The following is a 19,949-nucleotide window of genomic DNA, read 5'->3' as shown; positions in this document are numbered from 1 at the left end:
TGTAATGTACTGGAGATTGCAGGAGCAGGTGCAATCAACACATTATGAGACACATTAGATTACATACAGTACTGACCTACACCAAAATAAGTATTGCACTGGAGTTTTACTGTGTAACTGATGTATACATCAAACACTAATCATTAAATCCTGCAGTGGTGCACGGTTAACATTATTTACCCCGAATCAAAGTATGTTTGCTATAACAAAACAATGCATCTTGTCATTTACATGAGAAAAATCATGCATACAAACACACAAATGTCTTCCTTCAGTATGATGTGCAAAAAACTGGTTTGAATGCATTATATCACAATGCTGGAAGATATTCGGATGAAATATACTACTATTAAAAGTTTTAAGGGTTATTAAGATTATTTTATAAAAGGTATTATTGCTTTTATTAAGCAAAGACATGTATGATCTTATAAAAAAGAAAAAAATGCATACACATATATAAATGCTGTTCTTTTGAACATTATATTCATTAAAATCCCGGAAAAATAGTTTTGTGTCAAGGTTTCTACAAAAATATTAAGAAGCACAACTGTTATTATCGATGATCATAAAAAAAGTTTAATGTTTGATTGAGGATCAAGACCAAAGGCCAAAGAGTCTAAAACCATTTGAAACAGACAATCTCAGACAAGCAAACCATCTTGGGCTGATTTACAGTGTTTGTTTGTTCAATAGACTGTCTTCACTTTCATGTATAATTTATACATGAAATTATTATAATGCTAACATCAGAGTGTGAGTGCTATCTGATGCTACTCAATCACGTGCTGTAAGGCGATGAATATTTCATGATGTGGAAGTAAATGAAACTGAAGTATGAGTACTAAGTGAATGGACTTTGTTTCATTTGGACAATTATTATAATTTGCATATGGGAAATATTGACTGGCTGACTATTTAATAGGTATAAATGGGTAATAGCACGGTCGGTACATGTCCTAATAAGTGCTAGTGTTTTTTGTGTCACGTGCCAGTCTGTGCTATGACCTCTCATAGACTCCCAAATTGGCTTTGCTTAACCCGCTTATGAATTTTACAATCACTTATTCTGGAAGCAATCTTTTTGAAAGAATTGCTCTCTGATTAAGGAACAAATGAGGGGATTTGCACTTTATTTCCATTTGCACAGTTGAAACGCCTTCAGTAAATTCTCCATGGGCGGCTTATATTGGCCCTTTTTCTTAATAAGATAAGCCTGTCCAGGATTTGGTGCTTTTTAGAAACAAAATTTCCCCTAAACTACACCCAAGCGTGTGTTGTTTTTTAGATGTGAATGCCATAAACGTTTATTCTCCGCTGGTTGTTCTTCGGAGACTTTTAAAATTGAGATTTTATCAACACATTGACATTTGCAGTGGGCCCGGTATCTCTTTCAAACAGTACGCTGTTATGAATGCTTCACAATGAACGAGTACATCCTCTATTTCAGATGACATGTGACATATTTATTCATAATTAGACATTTACTAATTACGAGTTGGGCTTCCAGATCGGATGATAGCAGAGAGAGGTTCATTCAGTCAGAGATGATTCATCTAAAATGAAATGCATCATTAGCTGTAGGACTGGCAGCAATGGCTCATCTAATTCATGCATTTATAAATGTCTTTCTAAATAGTGTTTGAGTTTTTAAGAAGATACTTCATCCCAAAATTGCTCACCCTCATGTTGTTGCAAGCCTGTTTGAGTTTCTTTCTTCTGTTCAACACAAAAGAAGATATTTTTGGAGGAATTAAATATTTTATTATTATTATTATTCGGTCATGTGGTTGATTGGATAATGATAACCAGTGGCCAAATAGCTTTTTAGACATTTTTTTTTGCATTCACATCTGGCTCCATTCTAATATGAAATTCCCACTTTTTATAATTCAGTCAATTCCAATGAAAAATATCTTGTTTCACTGCGTTACACCATTTTACAGATTTCAAATTGGTTGTGAAGACCATTTTATTTTTTACAACCATTTGTTGGTACAGCAAAGCATTGAATAACTCGCTTTTGACATTGAAAATTATTGTGTATTTATTGTCATCAATACCTATTTTTTGAGTATAATCATCATTTCCCATGTTTTCAATCTGGGAAAAACAGACAAATAGCTTTTTTAGCCATTCTTTGGCACTCAAATCTGGCTTAAATCTAATATGAAATACCTACTTTTCAAAATTCAGTCAATTCCATTTTTCTTGTCGAATATCTTGTTTCACTCTGTTACACCATTTTACAGAAGTCAAATTGCTTCATGACATCTATGAAATATTCCAACTCTTTACGTTGAAAATGATTTCAGATATCTCTAGAAATGGCCTTTTTACATTTATACCACATTTATTTTGTATCAGCATTTCCCATAGTGCCAACCTTGATTTTGACTTTGAAAATGAGTTTGGAGATTCGACTTATCGGCCAAAAAGAAAAACGTATCGGCTGATGCTAATAATTAAAAATGCTGATAATATTGGCCTTCCCGCTAATAATTTGCATTTCTCTTGTGTTTTGATTTTGAAAATCACCACAGCATACATGATCATCTAAGTTACATCACCAAAACCTCTCTTCCAGGTCAATCTTTCTGTCATGAGTAGTGTTGTCAAAAGACCCAGTACTTTGGTACCAAGTTGGTACAAAAATTTTAATGTCATGGTACCAGGTTTCTTTAACCTGTTAGCTCATGATAGCTTTCATGATATCTTCAGATTTGGAATAGAAACTCATGAGACGTGACTTTCAACCCATTACTTATCTAGATTGCTCCAGGACTGATTTTATGTATTTTATATAAAAAATAAAAAAAAATCAGTGTGGTAAAAAATTTTTCAAGGCACTTCAGTGTCTATAACTTTTAATATTTTTGAGCATTATTAAATCTGGTTAATGAAAAGTAAAGCCCAAAGGGTCTTCTTTCCAAATAAACCAAAATTATTTGTGTAACACACTGAAGTAAGAAACTGTTACAATTTTAAGTAAGGTAGTGTACTTTCAGCTGTGAGTCCCATAATGGATGGTGCTAGCTAACAGGTTTTAATGACCCGGTCAACCAGGTTCTTGATGCATACAGCGTTATGATTTCCATGAAGCAGAAAACGCGGACGAAATCTCAAAATCCAGTCATGAAAATGAAACTTACATTTTAAAATGGACAGTCACAGAATTTGTCAAAGTTAGCATAAATTAATCAAATCAAATATCCATATGGACCATTATCTGTAAATGTTAAGCCGCACAAGTGGGTTGAAATATGAATCCTGCATGTTCTGCGCGTCTCTGTGTGAATGAAAGAATGGTTTGTTTACTACATAGACTGAAGCGCGTGATGCTTGCAGTAATTTCAGCATCTGACGTCTCAGTGAGGACGTAAATACAGTCACTTCACAAGCATTTTACCATTTCGTTTGAGTAAAACCTGTGTCAGTTTAAAAGTCTTCACGTCCACCCATCTGTTGAAAACATTTAAGAAATAAATCACAAAATATTTCTTCCATGTTTAAATTTTAATACCAAATCCCCTTTATTTACCGAAATTTTTTAAAATTTCATTAAGACAAATAACATTATTATATTATTATTTTTTTTATTTTTTTTTATTTTTTAAATTATATTACTTGTAGAAAAACTTTTAACACAATTTTAAATAAGTATAAAGAATGGCATTGGTTTTATTTGTAGTTGTAAGTGTTTTTTTTTTCAATTAGCATATTTTTGTGTTTTGCTTTGGTACCGAAATTGGTACCGAGAACCGTGGATTTTCACTGGTATCGGTACCGAATACTGACATTCTGGTACCGTGACAACACTAGTCATGAGCGTGTGTGCATGTCAAGGAAATAAATGTTCTTCTGGAAAGCTCTGCTTTGAGAGGGTAACGGGAGGGTGCGAGGGCATGCTGGCCTTTCAGAAAGGTCAGCCGCGGGCCGCAGAGAGCATGTGTGAATGGCAGACGGCCCGCCGGGAGCAAACGCTTCATTGTTCATTTTCTCCCTGAGCTTTTAAATGCCCACAGGAACGCAGAGCATTGTTTATTTCCACAAGAACCTTTTAGTGAATGTGAAGCTAAATTTAGCCACTGGTTCACGTCAATTATTGCCACCTTTTATTCAGTGTTCTGGGACTGTATGGACATTTAATCATCATAATGGCTGGACAGACAACATCTCATGCATTTTTTTCTTGTTAATAGTTGCGTTCAGAAAGCAATACTAGCACACACTATATACTGCATTAAGCTTACTGTATTCTTTATAATATAGTACACTGTATAAAGATTTTTAACTCAGTTTGCGTCTTTAAATAAAAAGAAATATAAATGTGTTGCTGGTATACTTTTTAAATTCATGCAAACTAAATTGAGACTGTTTTTGCTGTACAAGTGTAGAGTAAGCGCTTTACCAAGCAAATGTGTTTTTATGTACTGAAGTAGCAGCTTTATGTAGTTTACAAACCCGTCTGTGCGAATGTGTTCCCTGATGTCAAGAAAATGAATCTGCGTCGTGTTTAACGCCTTAAAAAAAGCCTTTCAGAGCGATGTCATGCTGAGGTGATTCGTGAAGACGTGTGCTTCCTTGACAACTCCTCAATCATCTCTGGTTGATGTCCTTGAGTGGTTTTAAGGTTTAGGGCATCTCGCAGCAGCTGGACATGTCCACCTGTTCTCCGGCACATCTGCGCTCCCTGCAGGCTTGGCAGAGGTAGAGAGCAGACACAGCCCTTCGGTGACCGAAACAAGTCAAGTGTGTCTTCCTCACCCAAACGCAGCTCTGAGTGACACAGAGAGACTATGTTATGCAGTCATTTATGTATGCGTGAAGCCGTCCCACAGCGGTCTATACGTGACACAGTGTATCATGTATCCTCCTGATACAGTGTGGAGGAGGGTTAACTACGGCTTGCTGTTCATATTTATAATTATTATACTTTTTTTTTTCTGTGAGGATTGTATGGACGCCTCTTTCTGCCATCAAATAAAAATAATAGGAAGATAAATACAACCTTTTATCTTGCAATAAAGACTTTTTTCTAGCATTGCTAGTTTATACGCCATCTTGTAATACTGACTTTTTTCTCTTAAAGGTTTAGTTCACACAAAAATGAACTGTTTTATTCACCCCCGAGGTGTCCTAGGTGTATATGACTTTCCTCTTTCGGACGAATCCAGTCACAGTTCTATAAAAAATTGGGAGTTGCAGTGAATCAGTCCAAAAGAAGTTCAATAAAAAGCGCCCATCCATAAAAAGAAAGAAGAAAGTCATATACAACTAGGATGCCTCTAGGGTGAGTAAAACTCAGCCTAATTTTCATTTTTCGATAAACTAACCCTGTTTTTTTTGCAGTTCTGACTTCTTATTGTGAGTTTATTTCTTGCACAACTGACTCGTTTTTTTCTTGCAGTTGCAAGTTAAAATTTTGCATTTCAGTTTTTTTTTTCTCACAATTCTGACTTTTTTCTGACTTCTTGCGATTGCGAGTTTATATCTTTAAATTCTAGCTTTTTTTTACTCAGAATTGAGATATAAACTTGCAATTGTGAGTTATAAAGTCCATTTCTGAGGGGGAAAATGACTGTTTTCTTAGAATTGCAAGTTTATATCACTCAGTTCTGAGAAGAAAAAAAAAGTCTGAGTTGTAAGATAAAATGTCACATTTACCTTTTTTATTTTTTTACTTAGTGGCAGAAAAGCTTCCATAAGTTTGAGAGCGTAAAATTTCCTCTAATTTAAACCTTAATCCAAGTTTATTGAAAGTTTTGGTTCGGTTCCACACATCAGTTCTTCTGAACAGTTTTAAGCTAGTCACTTTGGTTATTGAAGCAGTTATTGAAATAAGATGCGGCAGCAGAGGCAGAAGCCCACGCAGGCACACCGAGCGACCGGACAGATGATGGATTGACAAGCAGGTTGGTAAAGTGATTAGCATCCTTCCAGAGTGAGTGTTGCCTTGGCAACAGTAAATTAACCATAAAACAATGCGAAAACCATGAGCCCAGTCGTCCCAAACGGTTTCAGCATCCAAATTTTTGTCATCAATCAGTAGAGCCAATCGTATTGCTCTCAGCAGGTTTCAAATGAACAGACTTTGAGATGAGAAGCACAAAAGGACACTTTTTGCTAGAGCAGTAATCAGGCCATAAAAGTTAGGCCCGACAGGTTTCCACCCGAAAGTACATTTTGATTGACAGCTTTGTAAAAGCCCGAACATGTTTACAACCCGACATTATTCAAATGTGCGCACACACGCAGCTCTTTTTCCTTGTGTCAAGAATGAGTCATTTATACATGTTTTAACATAATTTATTCATAACTAACGTAGACTAGGCCACTTGTAAGTAGGAATAAAGAAAGAAAATAAGTCCTCTGTGACATCGTAACATCTCAGCACTCTAGACATAGGCTCATTTAAACTATAAATAGACCAACGCACCAATAAAAACCAGTTTTTTAAAACAAATTAAATTAAGATCAATTTTTAATTTAAGATGGGTATTTGGCAATAACGAAATTAAGATAAAGGCTCCGCCGGATTTGCTTCGCCACTAGCAGCTGACATTTAATAAAAGAATAATGACAACATTCGCGTAAATACTCTGTCCACATTATGCATTTACTCAGTGAATATTTAGTTATCATTTAAAAAAAACTTTACTTTAATGATTGAATCCACTGTAGATGTCTTCAGCGCGCTCCTGCACTCACTGATGGTGCGTCATTATTCTCATTATAAACAGTCAAAACTTTTCCAAACCTCAGACTTTGCTTTAGTTGCTGGTGCTACCAAAACGTAATCGCCAGAGGCAAGCCTCCGTGACACCTAGGCTACTCAGCATCCATTTTTGCATCTTTCTCGCGCTAAGTCCGCGTAAGACGATATAAATTAAGATCTTTCAGCTCTACTTTTTGCATCTTTATTGCAAGCAATCTTGCGGTTCATAAAGAACCTTTTCACTTTTCCATGAATGCATCTGTTAGTGTCTTGTTTGGCCTAATCTAATCTAAAAGTGCTCTTTTCCTTGTTTTAACTTTTAAACCAAGCCAAAAAAGCCATAGGCCTGTGTGTTGTCTCTGAAACACAGTAGACTTTAATTAACCTATATGCATTTATGGTGTAATTACTACATTTTAGTATCAATCCATGTACATTTTTACCCACGAACAATGCGCTGTCACTTTAATTCAGTGCGTGCAGCACGACAAATGTAGACTCAGTGTTAAAATGAATTGTGAAGTGCCGTCATTCAGGCAGTTCATAATGGTTTAACGTGTTTAGACCTAGCCTAAAGTCATTATGGCCTGAAGTGATATTCATGCATGAATTAAACTGTTTATATATATATATATGAATGTTCATGCTCAGTTTTTAAATGGAAATCTTCTAGCTTTATGAGCAGTTGATTTATTCTAATGGACGGAGTGTTATGTTAGTAAGTACCATCATTCGGTTATGTTTATTAAATTAATGCAGTATGTTTCAGCGTTGCAATCACGACTTAAGTAAAGATAAAGATATAGGAAACATTTGTTATACATATATTATCATACTTTCATTTTTTTGCATTTATGCTGAATTTATTTGATTCTTTGATTTATGCATTAATGGATGTGTGAGTGTTTTGTGAAGTTCCCCTCAACCTTGATTCGTTGGCCTCAAAGCATGACCAGCAGGCCTCAGTCGGTCCGCATGTCACCCAGCAGCCCTGTGACTCTCCATGTGAGAGAGAACCTCCTTTATCTGCTGTGAACGGCCTCCTCTGTCCTCTCACAGCTCTGTCTGTGTCGAATTGTGTTTATTGAGACGTCGGCGCCTCATGGCAGAGAGGAAGAGGGTGGAGAGGAGAGACTGAGAGAGTGGGCGTATGTCTGTCTGCATGCTCTTGTGATCGGGGCGTATGACTGCTGAAAGCAGCCGCACTGACTACATGCTTGGATCGGTGATAAACAGCAGGAGTAGAGAGAGAGAGAGAGAGAGAGAGAGAGAGAGACAGGATTGAGGCGATAGAGAGCCACCGGCGACCCCAGGAGAGACTGACAGACAGAGACAGAGACAGTATGTTGAAGTTCTGCACCACCCCTCGCTCAAGGTGTGTAGCTGTGTGTGTGTGTGCGTGCGTGTGAGTGTGTGTGTGTGTGTGTGTGTGTTTGCTGCTGAGGAGATTTCTGGGTAGATGTCATCTGGTTTCATATGGATTACATTATATTAGACTCTGTCCTGTTGGGAAATCAGACTAAAAGCAGATTCTGATGGAGACGTCAACAGCTTGGTAGACCATATTGGTCAAACAAGTGTGTGTGTGTGTGTGTGTGTTTATAAATAATAACCAGTTTTTAATAAATCATTTTATTACATATATTTTTAAATATTTTATTTATTTTAAATAAACCATTATTGGGTTGGACATTCATTAATAATCATTATTAATTGACTATCATTATGATTTATTATCATTACTTTCTATATTATTATAAATATTTATATTATTTGAATGTAATTATAATTCATATTTATATAATTTTCTCATTTGCTGCAATTTAATAATTTCTTTTTAAAATGTATTTTCTATTCCTTTTTTAAAATCAGATATTGATTCACCTATTTATTTATTTTACTGAGTGTAACAGAAATCATGTATCACAGTATATATATATATATATATATATATATATATATATATATATATATATATATATATATATATATATATATATATATACACACTGTGATACATGATTTCTGTTAAATATATATATTTATATACATTTCTCAAACTAATTTTTTTTAAAATCATTTTAAAATAATTCTATTGTTTTTGTTTGTTTGTTCGTTTGTTTGTTTGTTTTTTTGTAAAAAGGGTTACAAAAATTATGAATCAGTTTTATTTTAATTATTTATTTATTTTTTGCTTCAGGCCAGAAACCAAAAGTGCTCAGTGCTGTTGTAATATAGCAGCCACTTACACACATGACAACACCTCAGTTCAGTTCTGCATGTTTAACACATGTTGTGACACTGCTAGGAAAGAGCCTGCATGTGTCCACCAGTGTTGGCTGTGCAATGAAACACTGAATGTGATGCTATGGTTGTCTCCTCTCCATTGGATGATCATGTCCCATCATCGTGATCTTTCTCTGCAGGGCAGCACGTGAATCCCGCGGCTCGTTCAATCATTTCAATCATCAAACAGCTCTTTATCGAGTGTCTTAGAGTGTGAACAGCAGTCTCACATGTCTCTAATTCCCACAATTCCTGTGTCTTTTCTCTCCTGCAGTCACAATGAGAGAAAGGTGACCTGCAAGCATCCCGTCACAGGCGTTCCTTCGCAAGACAACTGCATCTTTGTCGTCAACGAACAGTGAGTCATTTCTTTCTCTCTCTTCAGTTTCCTGCAGCACTGAATCAGAAACAGTGTGCTTTGTCTGAACTTCACACAGAAATCACATTCATGTTGTCTAATGTGTTTCTCTACAGCTGTAGCACTGAGAGACCGGACAGTAATGTTTTGGAGTGTATTGAATATTGGTTAATAGGGGGAAAAAAGAAACACAAAAAATTATATAATTAGCCAAAAGATAGTTTTTCTGGGTCATTCAGCACAAAAAGTCATTATTATTCCCATTTGTTGACTGATGGGTACATGAGGGAATCTCACAAAAATGTGGTAAAAAAAAATCATATATATATATATATATATATATATATATATATATATATATATATATATATATATATATATATATATATATATATATATATATATATATATATATATATATATCACTTTATATCACTTTATATTATTGTGAAAATATATTTATTTATTAGAATTATTAATATTTAAGTAAAATTATAATTGATATTTATTTATTTAAAATTCATTTTAATGTCTAAAATATAATAATTCTTCACAATATATTTTTGTTATTTTTTATACCTATTTTTAGTGACATTTTGAATAATTTATCACTTATTTATTTATTTTATTAATTTTATAAATGTATAAATATTTACATGTGGGTGTTATAAGAAATCTGATATCACTGTTTGAACAATTTATAATTGTCCATCCTTTATTTATTTAATACGTTTATATACATAATTAATAATAATTTAAATGTATGTATTTTCTATGTGTGTTTGCACCTTTTGTGCTGAGGTACAAATATAATCTCTTTGATTTTAAGATTTTAAAAAAAAGTTAAGTTGCAGTATACATAAATATATAAATATGTATAGAACATAAATAATTTACATTTATGCATAATGTAAATCTACTTCTTCTGCAGCTCATATTAACCCCAGAATCACTGTATCTTATGAATGAGATTAATCCGAAAGCATTGATATTCTCAGCCCGTCTGCTAATGGACAACGTGTTACTATTTGTGTGCGTGTTTGAAAAGAGTGAGCCACTAAATAGTCAACACACCCCCCGATTTTCACACAAAGCCACTAGCAATTACCAGGCCGGCGTTTAATAAAGAGCTGAGGAGATGATTACGTGAAGTCATGACTTTCTTCAGCTCTCCTCCTCTTCACAGCTCAACTCTCCTGTCTCCTGATAACTGCTCTCAAACCTCTGGAAGAGAATGAAGTCTCTAAACTTCATCTCGCTCTCTTTCTCTTTCCTTTTCTCCTGCGTCCTCAAGCAAAGTCAACCGCAATCTCTGCAGTCCCTGTTCGCAGATAAACTTCAGATGCTCTCGCTCTGAACAGAAGATGCAGAAAGAAACATTTGTGCAGCAGATATTAGTCTTTGATGAAGACGTGCGGCATGAGGGTGTGTTTGCTCTCGTTTCTTTTCAAACCTGTTTGACTTTGTTTCTTCCGTCGAAAACAAAAGAAAATCTCCTGCTGCTTTTCCATACAACAGACACTTTGAACCTCCAAAGATGCGGTTAAAAAAAAAAAAATTGCACCATATTCCAGGTAGTGGTGTAAACTAAAACTATTAAAATATTTTTATAAATATTATATGTATATATATATATATATATATATATATATGTATATATATATATATATATATATATATATATATATATATAATTGTATTTATATGTTATAATATTTTATATATATGTATAATTTTTTTATATATAATTACTATTAAATCATGCATAAAATATAATTGAATTTTAATAAATAAAAATGAATGTACAAAAATCTAAATGCGCAAAAAATGTTTACATTTATATTAAATTTCTACTCAAAATTTTCCAGATTATATATGTATGTTTGTGTATATGGGTCAAAGACAAAAAAGTGTTTAAGAATAAAAAAAAGTGTAATACTGCTTTAAACTATTGTAGTCCCCCCCACCCCCAAAAGAAATGCAAAAAGTTTTCTGTTTTATTTAATTGCAATTTTGTTTTAAATAAATATCATACATTTTCCCCTGATTTACAGAAGACACCCAGTAAAATGTCATTCAGTGTAACAATCTTGTCAGGCATATTTACAACAAAAATCAATTTATGACACATTAAAAGACTAATTACTTTCACCCCAAATACTGACGAGTTGTAATTTTACATTTTTAACATTTGCCACTATCCTAGGTTTTGCCCATTTGTCAGTAAGAATTTTGTACTAATTTAAAACACAATAAAATTTAGTATGCTCCATTATTCATTTAGATATTTTAATAAGTGCACGTCAGAATAAGCATGTTGTTTGAATTTTTGCATAAATATTGTGTTACACTGAATGACAATGTAACATTATTTCAACCAAATTTTGACATTTTATTCTCCAAAAACTTATTTGAAACCTTAAAAGTAGACATTTTACTAACATTTAATGTGCTTTCTATGGACACAAAATCACTTTTGTACATTTTGTACATTTCAACGTCTTTGCAAACGATGAGAGTACATTCATTTTTGATTGAATGAGTTTTTCAGAGAGGACTGAACACGGCGAATAATGAGAGAAGTAAACTCATTTAGATTTGCTTTGCGGCTGATGGCAGGACCCTTGTTTCTACCCGTTTCAATTATCACCTCCATCTTGCTTTTCTGTGAAGTCGGTGTTAATGAGATTTGCACGTATCTTTACTCGACGGCGTGAGAAAGTCTCACTCTGAGGTGTGTGTTTGTGCACCGTGTGGGGTCATCTGAAACGTCTGGGTTTTCCTTTAGCTCCAGATCTTTTCTCATCTTTTTGATTGGTTTGTTGCTGAGGTTTAGAGAGAAAACAGTTGCTAGCAAAAGAAATCAGGAGAAAGTGAGTGATTGAGATGTTTTGGGTCCTTAGGGCATTTAATTAGACGTGAAATTGAAATTTTGGACATTCAGCTCCCTGTTGTCAAGTCATAGATTCGTGTTTCAGGCTGCATTGCATTTTAATGCCATTGTCTTAATCAGCCGGACAATAAACGTTTCCAGAGTATCGACCGTTTTTTTATTTTTATTATTTTTTTTATCTAATGTAAATAACATTTTAATACTTTAAAATTTTCAGATTTTGTTCAAAATAAATTATTAAAAAGTGTGTGTGTGTGTATGTATATATGTGTATATGTATATATGTATATGTATATTATATTTAAAAAAGATTATAATTCACATTTTTATAATGGATTTTCGTGCTTTAAGACTGAAAGTCTGGATTTAGTGTTAAAACAATCAAATCTTAACATCAAATGCATATTAAAAATATTAAAAATAGATAGTTAACCGTAAAATGTGACACTTTTATTGGATTTGAGTTTCCCCACATTTCTTAAGTTTGCACAAAATCAGTTTTGAAATTTAAATTTTTTTTTATTACAAATGTATTCACAACTACCTCGATGACTTCAGCCCGGGTGATGGACGAGTGCTCCTCCGAGTCCCCAGCCACTGCTTAACGTGGCAAGGCACCGGGGGTGGACGAGATCCGCCCCGAGTACCTCAAGTCTCTGGATGTTGTGGGGCTGTCTTGGCTGGCACGCCTCTGCAACATCGCATGGCGGTTGGGGACAGTACCTCTGGACTGGCAGACCGGGGTGGTGGTCCCTCTTTTCAAGAAGGGGGACCGGAGAGTGTGTTCCAACTATAGGGGGATCACACTTCTCAGCCTCCCTGGAAAAGTCTATGCCAGGGTACTGGAGAGGAGAATTCGGCCGATAGTGGAACCTCGGATCCAGGAGGAACAGTGTGGTTTTCGTCCCGGTCGTGGAACACTGGACCAGCTCTATACCCTTTCCAGGGTGCTGGAGGGTTCATGGGAGTTTGCCCAACCAGTCCACATGTGTTTTGTGGACTTGGAGAAGGCATTCGACCGTGTTCCTCGCGACATCCTGTGGAGGGTGCTCCGGGAGTATGGGGTCGGCGGCTCCCTACTTAGGGCTGTTCGGTCCCTGTACGACCGGAGCAAGAGCTTGGTTCGCATTGCCGGCAGTAAGTCAGACCTGTTCCCGGTGCATGTTGGACTCCGGCAGGGCTGCCCTTTGTCACCGGTTCTGTTCATAATTTTTATGGACAGAATTTCTAGGCGCAGCCAAGGGCCGGAGAGTGTCCGGTTTGGGGACCATACGATTTCGTCGCTGCTTTTTGCGGATGATGTTGTCGTGTTGGCATCCTCAGACCAGGACCTTCAGTGTGCATTGGGACGGTTTGCAGCCGAGTGTGAAGCGGCTGGGATGAGAATCAACACCTCCAAGTCCGAGGCCATGGTTCTCAGTCGGAAAAGGGTGGATTGCCCACTTCAGGTTGGTGGAGAGTTCCTGCCTCAAGTGGAGGAGTTCAGGTATCTCGGAGTCTTGTTCACGAGTGAGGGAAGGATGGAACGTGAGATTGACAGACGGATCGGTGCAGCTTCTGCAGTAATGCGGTCGCTGTACCGGTCTGTCGTGGTGAAGAAGGAGCTGAGCTGTAAGGCAAAGCTCTCGATTTACCGGTCAATCTACGCTCCTACTCTCACCTATGGTCATGAGCTGTGGGTCATGACCGAAAGGACAAGATCCCGGATACAGGCGGCCGAAATGAGCTTTCTCCGTCGGGTGGCTGGGCGCTCCCTTAGAGATAGGGTGAGAAGCTCGGTCACTCGGGAGGAGCTCAGAGTAGAGCCGTTGCTCCTCCACATCGAGAGGAGCCAGCTGAGGTGGCTCGGGCATCTATTTCGGATGCCTCCTGGACGCCTTCCCAGGGAGGTGTTCCAGGCACGTCTCACCGGGAGGAGGCCCCGGGGAAGACCTAGGACACGCTGGAGGGACAATGTCTCCCGCCTGGCCTGGGAACGCCTCGGGGTCCCCCCGGAAGAGCTGGAGGAAGTGGCTAGGGAGAGGGAAGTCTGGGCGTCTCTGCTTAGACTGTTGCCCCGCGACCCGGCCCCGGATAAGCGGAAGATGATGGATGGATGGATGGATGTATTCACAATATTTTTTCTTTAGTTTCATATCATATTGTAATTTTTAAAAAATCTAATAATTCACATTCTTATGTATTTTCATACTTTCTGAGATTGTGTAATAATAAAATCTAAGCATTCAACATTTGAAAAGCAGTAAAAATTTATTCTTTATAGCAAAATGTGATATTTTACAATTACTTTCACAAAATAAAGTGAAAAAAAATGTATAAGTTTTGAGTAGTTTTAAAATGACAGTGTTCCCACATTTCGTTTAATTTGCACAAAATCATTTTTGAAGAATATATTTAAAAGCGTCATAATCTTTTTCTTTATTGTTATATCATTTTGTAAAAAAAAATGTGTAATCACATTTATATAATATGATTTCATAATGGCTTTTCATTATGGTTGAAAGTGTGGGTTTAGTGGTAAAACAATAACGTTTAAACATGACATGCATTTGAATATATATATATATATATATATATAGTCATAGTAAAATGTTACATTTTTAATTAGGCTTTCATGTAACCAACATATTTTTAACTAATTGAATTTAAATATTTAAACACGTTGCACACTAGCTGTACTTTTATTTTATCTGATGTAAAAAAAAAAATATTTACACACACACACACACACACACACACATACATACACACACTGTATATATTAGACATTTTTACCGAAATGTCATTTCCGTGACATCTCAAATTACATAATATTTTCAGTAGCGTTCCATGGTGGAAATGGCATTTGAAACATTTTTAAACCAGGATTGGCTGATATGTTGATGACCATTTGCACTTGTTTGCACACCTCCTGTAATTAAACACAGTCACGTCAGAAAGCTGATGTTGTAAAGAGCAAGTGAGTGATGTGGTGCTAACCGCCTGACAGTTGCCCTGTGGCACTAATGGAAGAGGCTAATGGGTTTAAATACTTGGCTCTCCTGATAGTGAGATTACAGAGGCTCACGGCTCGCTTCTGCTGCTCCTGATCTTTTTTTAACTTCTGATCGTGTGATTTCACACAGAGCTTGTTATGAGAGTCAGACGCAGTCACTTTCGCTACACTGCGACACACCTCTGCAGCGTTCGGCCTGAAGTGCCCTCGTTTCTCATCATCATAGTGGAAGCTCATTAAATTGCGCACTAATTTTTTCCACCCACCTCATATTTCCTCATTTTGTGGCGCTCTGTTGATGTATGAGGCCGTAATGGCGCTCGCTGGGCCGTACAAACTCTGACTAAAGCATCTGATGCCCTCTGTTACTAAAACCATTTTGAAAACAAACTATTTTGGAAATAAACTCTTTTCACACGATCCCTACTTTATTTAATTTTTGAAAATATTTTTTTTCTAAACTGTCCAGGTTACAAAATGTTCAAACAAATAAAAAAAAAAAAACACTGAATTTGATTTAGTCGGTCGACTGATTTTTATTAAAATATTTGTTTGAACAGAGCATTATTTATTGTGTTGGCCAATATATATATATCACGGGAAGTCTGTTCATGTATGTGTGTGTGTGTGTGTTTGTGTGTGTGTGTGTGTATGGACATATTTTTTTAATAAATTGCTAACATGTTATGCATATTAAATATAAATTAAATATTATTAATTTTACACACTTTATGCATAATTAGAAAAATAATTACACCATTGATTGGTTATTACAAAATATTATTTGTAATTTTTGAAGATTTGATATAAATACTTTTCACACACAAAAATTAGAAATGGTTTAATTTTAAAATGTAAATTCAAATTTTTTTTATTTTTTGTTTACATTTGAAATTAAGCTTTAATATTTTAAGATTGCAAGAGTAGGTTTAGGGGTAAAACAAGAAAATATAAACATTAAAGTGAAGCTGAACATTATTAAAAAAAAGACATTATAGTTAAACATGAAATAATTGGACAATTTTAATTGCAGTAGTTTTAAATTGTCTGCAAATAAATTTTCCCCACCTTATTTTTACTTTGCACAAAACATATATATATATATATATATATATATATATACACAGATTAAATGTTTATAGAAAATGTTCACAGTTAGCATTTTATTTATCCTAAATACACTCATGATATTGAATAACATTTAAACTCAATTGTGTTCAATAAAATAAAAAACTAAAATTACAACTTGATTGAAAATTAAAGAATAAAGAAAAGTCTATTAGCATTATGACTGCAGTACATCACGGCTAGTTTAGCTGAAGGTTGTTGTGCGACAGATTGAGTCGCCTTCAGCAACGTCACAACCTGCTGAGATGAATCAGGCCCGTGAGGCGACGGCGGATTTTAGGGGAAAACTTTGGTGCGAAAACCACAGGTGTCAGTGTAATTAAACAGAAAATAATGTGATCCGTATGTCTATCAGTTTCATTATGGATCCAGTGTCTTGAGGCTAATAATTTTGCTCCATAATAATTTCTTCCACACCACCTTCATTCCTTTCTCGTATTTGCTCTCAAATGTTTCCTTGCTGGAAAACTCAGGTCATATCATCTCACGTTGGAAATCTAGCTTAACCAACCAGGTCAACCTTTATCCCACCAGCATGATTAGCATGACCCTAAACCTAACCTAACCCTATTAGAAACCATATAAAACCAGCATTTAGAGTCTGAAACCAATTTTAGCTGGATTTTTCAGCAGAGTTGCCATTCATTTTCTTCATTGAACGGTTTCACTTAATGTCCTCCTAGAAACCATTTAAAACCAGCATCTACAATCAGAAAACGGTTTTAGCTGGATTTTTCAGAAGGGTTACCATGAATCTTCTTCATTTCATGGTTTTAACTATATAAAACCAATGTCTACTGTGAGAAGCTAGATTTAGCTGGATTTTCAAGTAGGGTTAAAATTAATCTTCATTTGACTGTTTCAGGTAATGACCATTGTAAAACCACTAGATCTGTAGAAACCATATAAAACCAGTCATCAGTTAATGACCACCTAGAAACCATATAAAACCAGCATTTACTATCAGAAACTGGTTATAGCTGGATTTTCTGGTAGGGTTGGCATGAATCTTCATTTTATTGTTCGTCAATGACCACTTATTGTAGAAACCATATAAAACCAGTGTCTATTATCAGGAAAAGACCACCTGGAAACCATATAAAACCAGCAACTACCATGAGACACTAGTTATAGCTGGATTTTCCAGTAGGGTTGCCATTCATCTTATTCATTTGAGCATTTCAGTTAATGACTAATGTAGTTCTTTTGAAACTATTTGTCTATCATCAGTTAATGACCATTTAGAAACCATTTAAACCAGCGTCTACCGTCAAAAGCTGGTTTTAGCTGGATTTTCCAGTACGGTTGCCATGAGCCTTCATTTCATGGTTTCAACCATTTAAAACCAGCATCCACCATCAGGTTTAAGCTGGATTTTTTATGGTTTGCCATTTAATCATCATCTTTTGACGGTTTCATTGTTTTCAAAACCCCAAATGATTATACATTCAGTTCATTTTCTTTCTTTTTTTTCTGTTTTCTAGCCTGAATTGTGGGAAACTTGTCCATCCTGTTTTAAACGGGTAATGCTTTGCTGGGATCTCTGGTTGTTTTGTCCTTCTATCTCATTATTTCTGCCCAAACTCTAACCCAAGGCGCTTTTTCAACTGGATTGCCCGATATCACTAATGTGGAGATATGTTAGATATGTCTTACCCACATTGAGTTTGAAACATCAATCTCTTTGTGTTGAAGTTGCTCTGTCAGAAATGAATTATGTTGTCGTCAGCCGCTTCGGCTGGGGTCCTGTAATCCCACGCATCATGACGAGACGGAGCACTTTGAATCTGTAAACAGTCGCGACTAACGCTGGACGGAGATGAAACAGCCATTCATCACAAGTCACAACTTAGCAAACAGCACCATGGGGCTTGACGTACACGTGCCTCTGGTTGCCTCCCATCACATCTAGAGTGATGCCATTCTGCTCGTTTCTGCCATTAAGTGACAGGCTTTGACTCTTTAATGTTAAGTTAAAATGGTTTCATGGTTGCCACCAGTTTTGTGATATTTTCTTAACGTTCTTCGTGGCCTCTTGAGTTTAACCTCCTCAAATGATGCTGCCACAAATGAAAATGAAGAGTTGAAGGGCGTGAGCAACAAATGATGGCAGACAGTGTTTTAAAGCCTGGCATGACTCATGCATTTTAGTGACCTCCAGTCGAGCCGGTGCCAAACCAACCCACACACCCTTCTGAACCTCGCCTTCGTCAATTATCTCTGGATTCAGCGCACTTTAGCCACTTGACATGGGGCTAATTTCACACTCGCTGCCACTCTTCCTCTAAAGACGGCGTCAGATGTCAGCTGAATGATGGCCGCCGGCGTGGCTACCAAGCGCACGCCAAAGCTCATTATTTAAGAAGAGATGAATAAATGAACGCTAATAGCCATGTTGAATGCTCAATTTAATTTGAGATCAGCGGCCTGAAAGGTCGTACTTGGATCTGTGTGCTACCCTGACCCGACTTTCCACTCTGTTCTTCCTCAAATGTCTCCAGGATGGGCTGATATGTAGGGTTTTGTATTTTTCCTGGTGCTGGTGTGTGCATGACTGCTGACTGTTTTGACCATCTCACAAAGTGTCTCTTTGTGTTCGTTTCCAATGCAAAATCAGTTGCTTGTGTCTAAAGTCTTCAGTTGACAGTTTCAGTTCCAATTGAAAAAGCCTGAACCCTAACCCTAACATGGCAGGTGTCGTTTTTGAACCATCCGACTGAACCATTCCTTTAAATGCACAAATATGCATTTAACCTCCGGTTTAACCGCGGCTAATTTTCAGCCTTTTGTAAAACAGAAAGTGTTTTCCTCATGCAACGTGACCCAGAAGCCAGACAGCTCTTATATTTTACCCTGGTGTTCTCTCCTCTCCCTTGCTCCAGATAGCAGAGCTTTCCCTAGACGTCGTCGCTCTACCGTAGCATCGAAATATAGGCCATCCCTGCGGGACAATGCCTCCCGATTGAGCGTCTGCATGCCGTGGGATTTCAGGGCTTATTTATTGTGTGTTCTCTTCACTTTTGTTAAATAAGACGGTGGAGTTTTCTTTAAAAACTTGACTTCTCTGGCGTTGGGTTTGCATTTGCCCTTCTGCTTGACTGGGTCATAAACTGTAGATGTGGCATGTCAGAGCCGGAGACGGCGGGCCCTTTAAAGTTGTCAATTGTGTGGGAGTAGATCAGAGGAGACGTGGAGTGAGTAATTGCTTTGATGCATGGGGCCTGTCTCCTATCTTTCTCTAATTCTCATTCTCTCTCAATGCTGAAGTGCTTTGGCTTATTAAAGGCCTACAGAAGCTCAAGAACTTTCCTCATTCATCTGCACAGCAATCACTTGGCCTTCAGGGACTTCTTGGTCTTTTAAACCTGATGTCGTCGTTGGCAAAAATGCTGTCTGTTTTTGTTGATTTGTATTTTTGTTGAAGCAATTCGAAGTAAAAAGGTTATTTGTGCTTTAGATTTCAGTCATGCAAAATTACTTTGGATTCTGCAATGAATACTGACAACAGAATACGATGCTATTCTTTATTTGAAATAAATTACAAATACAAGGTAAATTAATCATGTAGCTTTGA

At 36.4% G+C, this 19,949-nt stretch overlaps 1 protein-coding gene across 2 annotated transcripts in view; it reads left to right on the top strand.

The window, feature by feature from the left end:
• LOC113047912 (pleckstrin homology domain-containing family A member 5-like) overlaps nt 1-19,949 on the top strand; it is a 104,985-nt gene that overhangs the window by 64,836 nt on the left and 20,200 nt on the right. Inside the window, exons 1-2 of one of the 2 annotated variants that reach the window (XM_026209287.1) lie at nt 7,847-8,090; nt 9,276-9,359. In XM_026209287.1, the coding sequence (XP_026065072.1) occupies nt 8,059-8,090; nt 9,276-9,359 (116 nt within the window). In that variant the 5' untranslated portion in view covers nt 7,847-8,058. Of the gene's footprint in view, nt 1-7,846; nt 8,091-9,275; nt 9,360-19,949 lie in introns of those variants that run through there. The other variant, XM_026209286.1, reaches the window with a different exon arrangement.

This window comes from Carassius auratus, chromosome 29, assembly GCF_003368295.1.
Source record: "Carassius auratus strain Wakin chromosome 29, ASM336829v1, whole genome shotgun sequence".
Taxonomy (NCBI): Eukaryota; Metazoa; Chordata; class Actinopteri; order Cypriniformes; family Cyprinidae; genus Carassius; species Carassius auratus.
The sequence above is the reverse complement of the archived record's forward strand: the minus strand, read 5'-3'. Positions and strand labels throughout refer to the sequence as shown.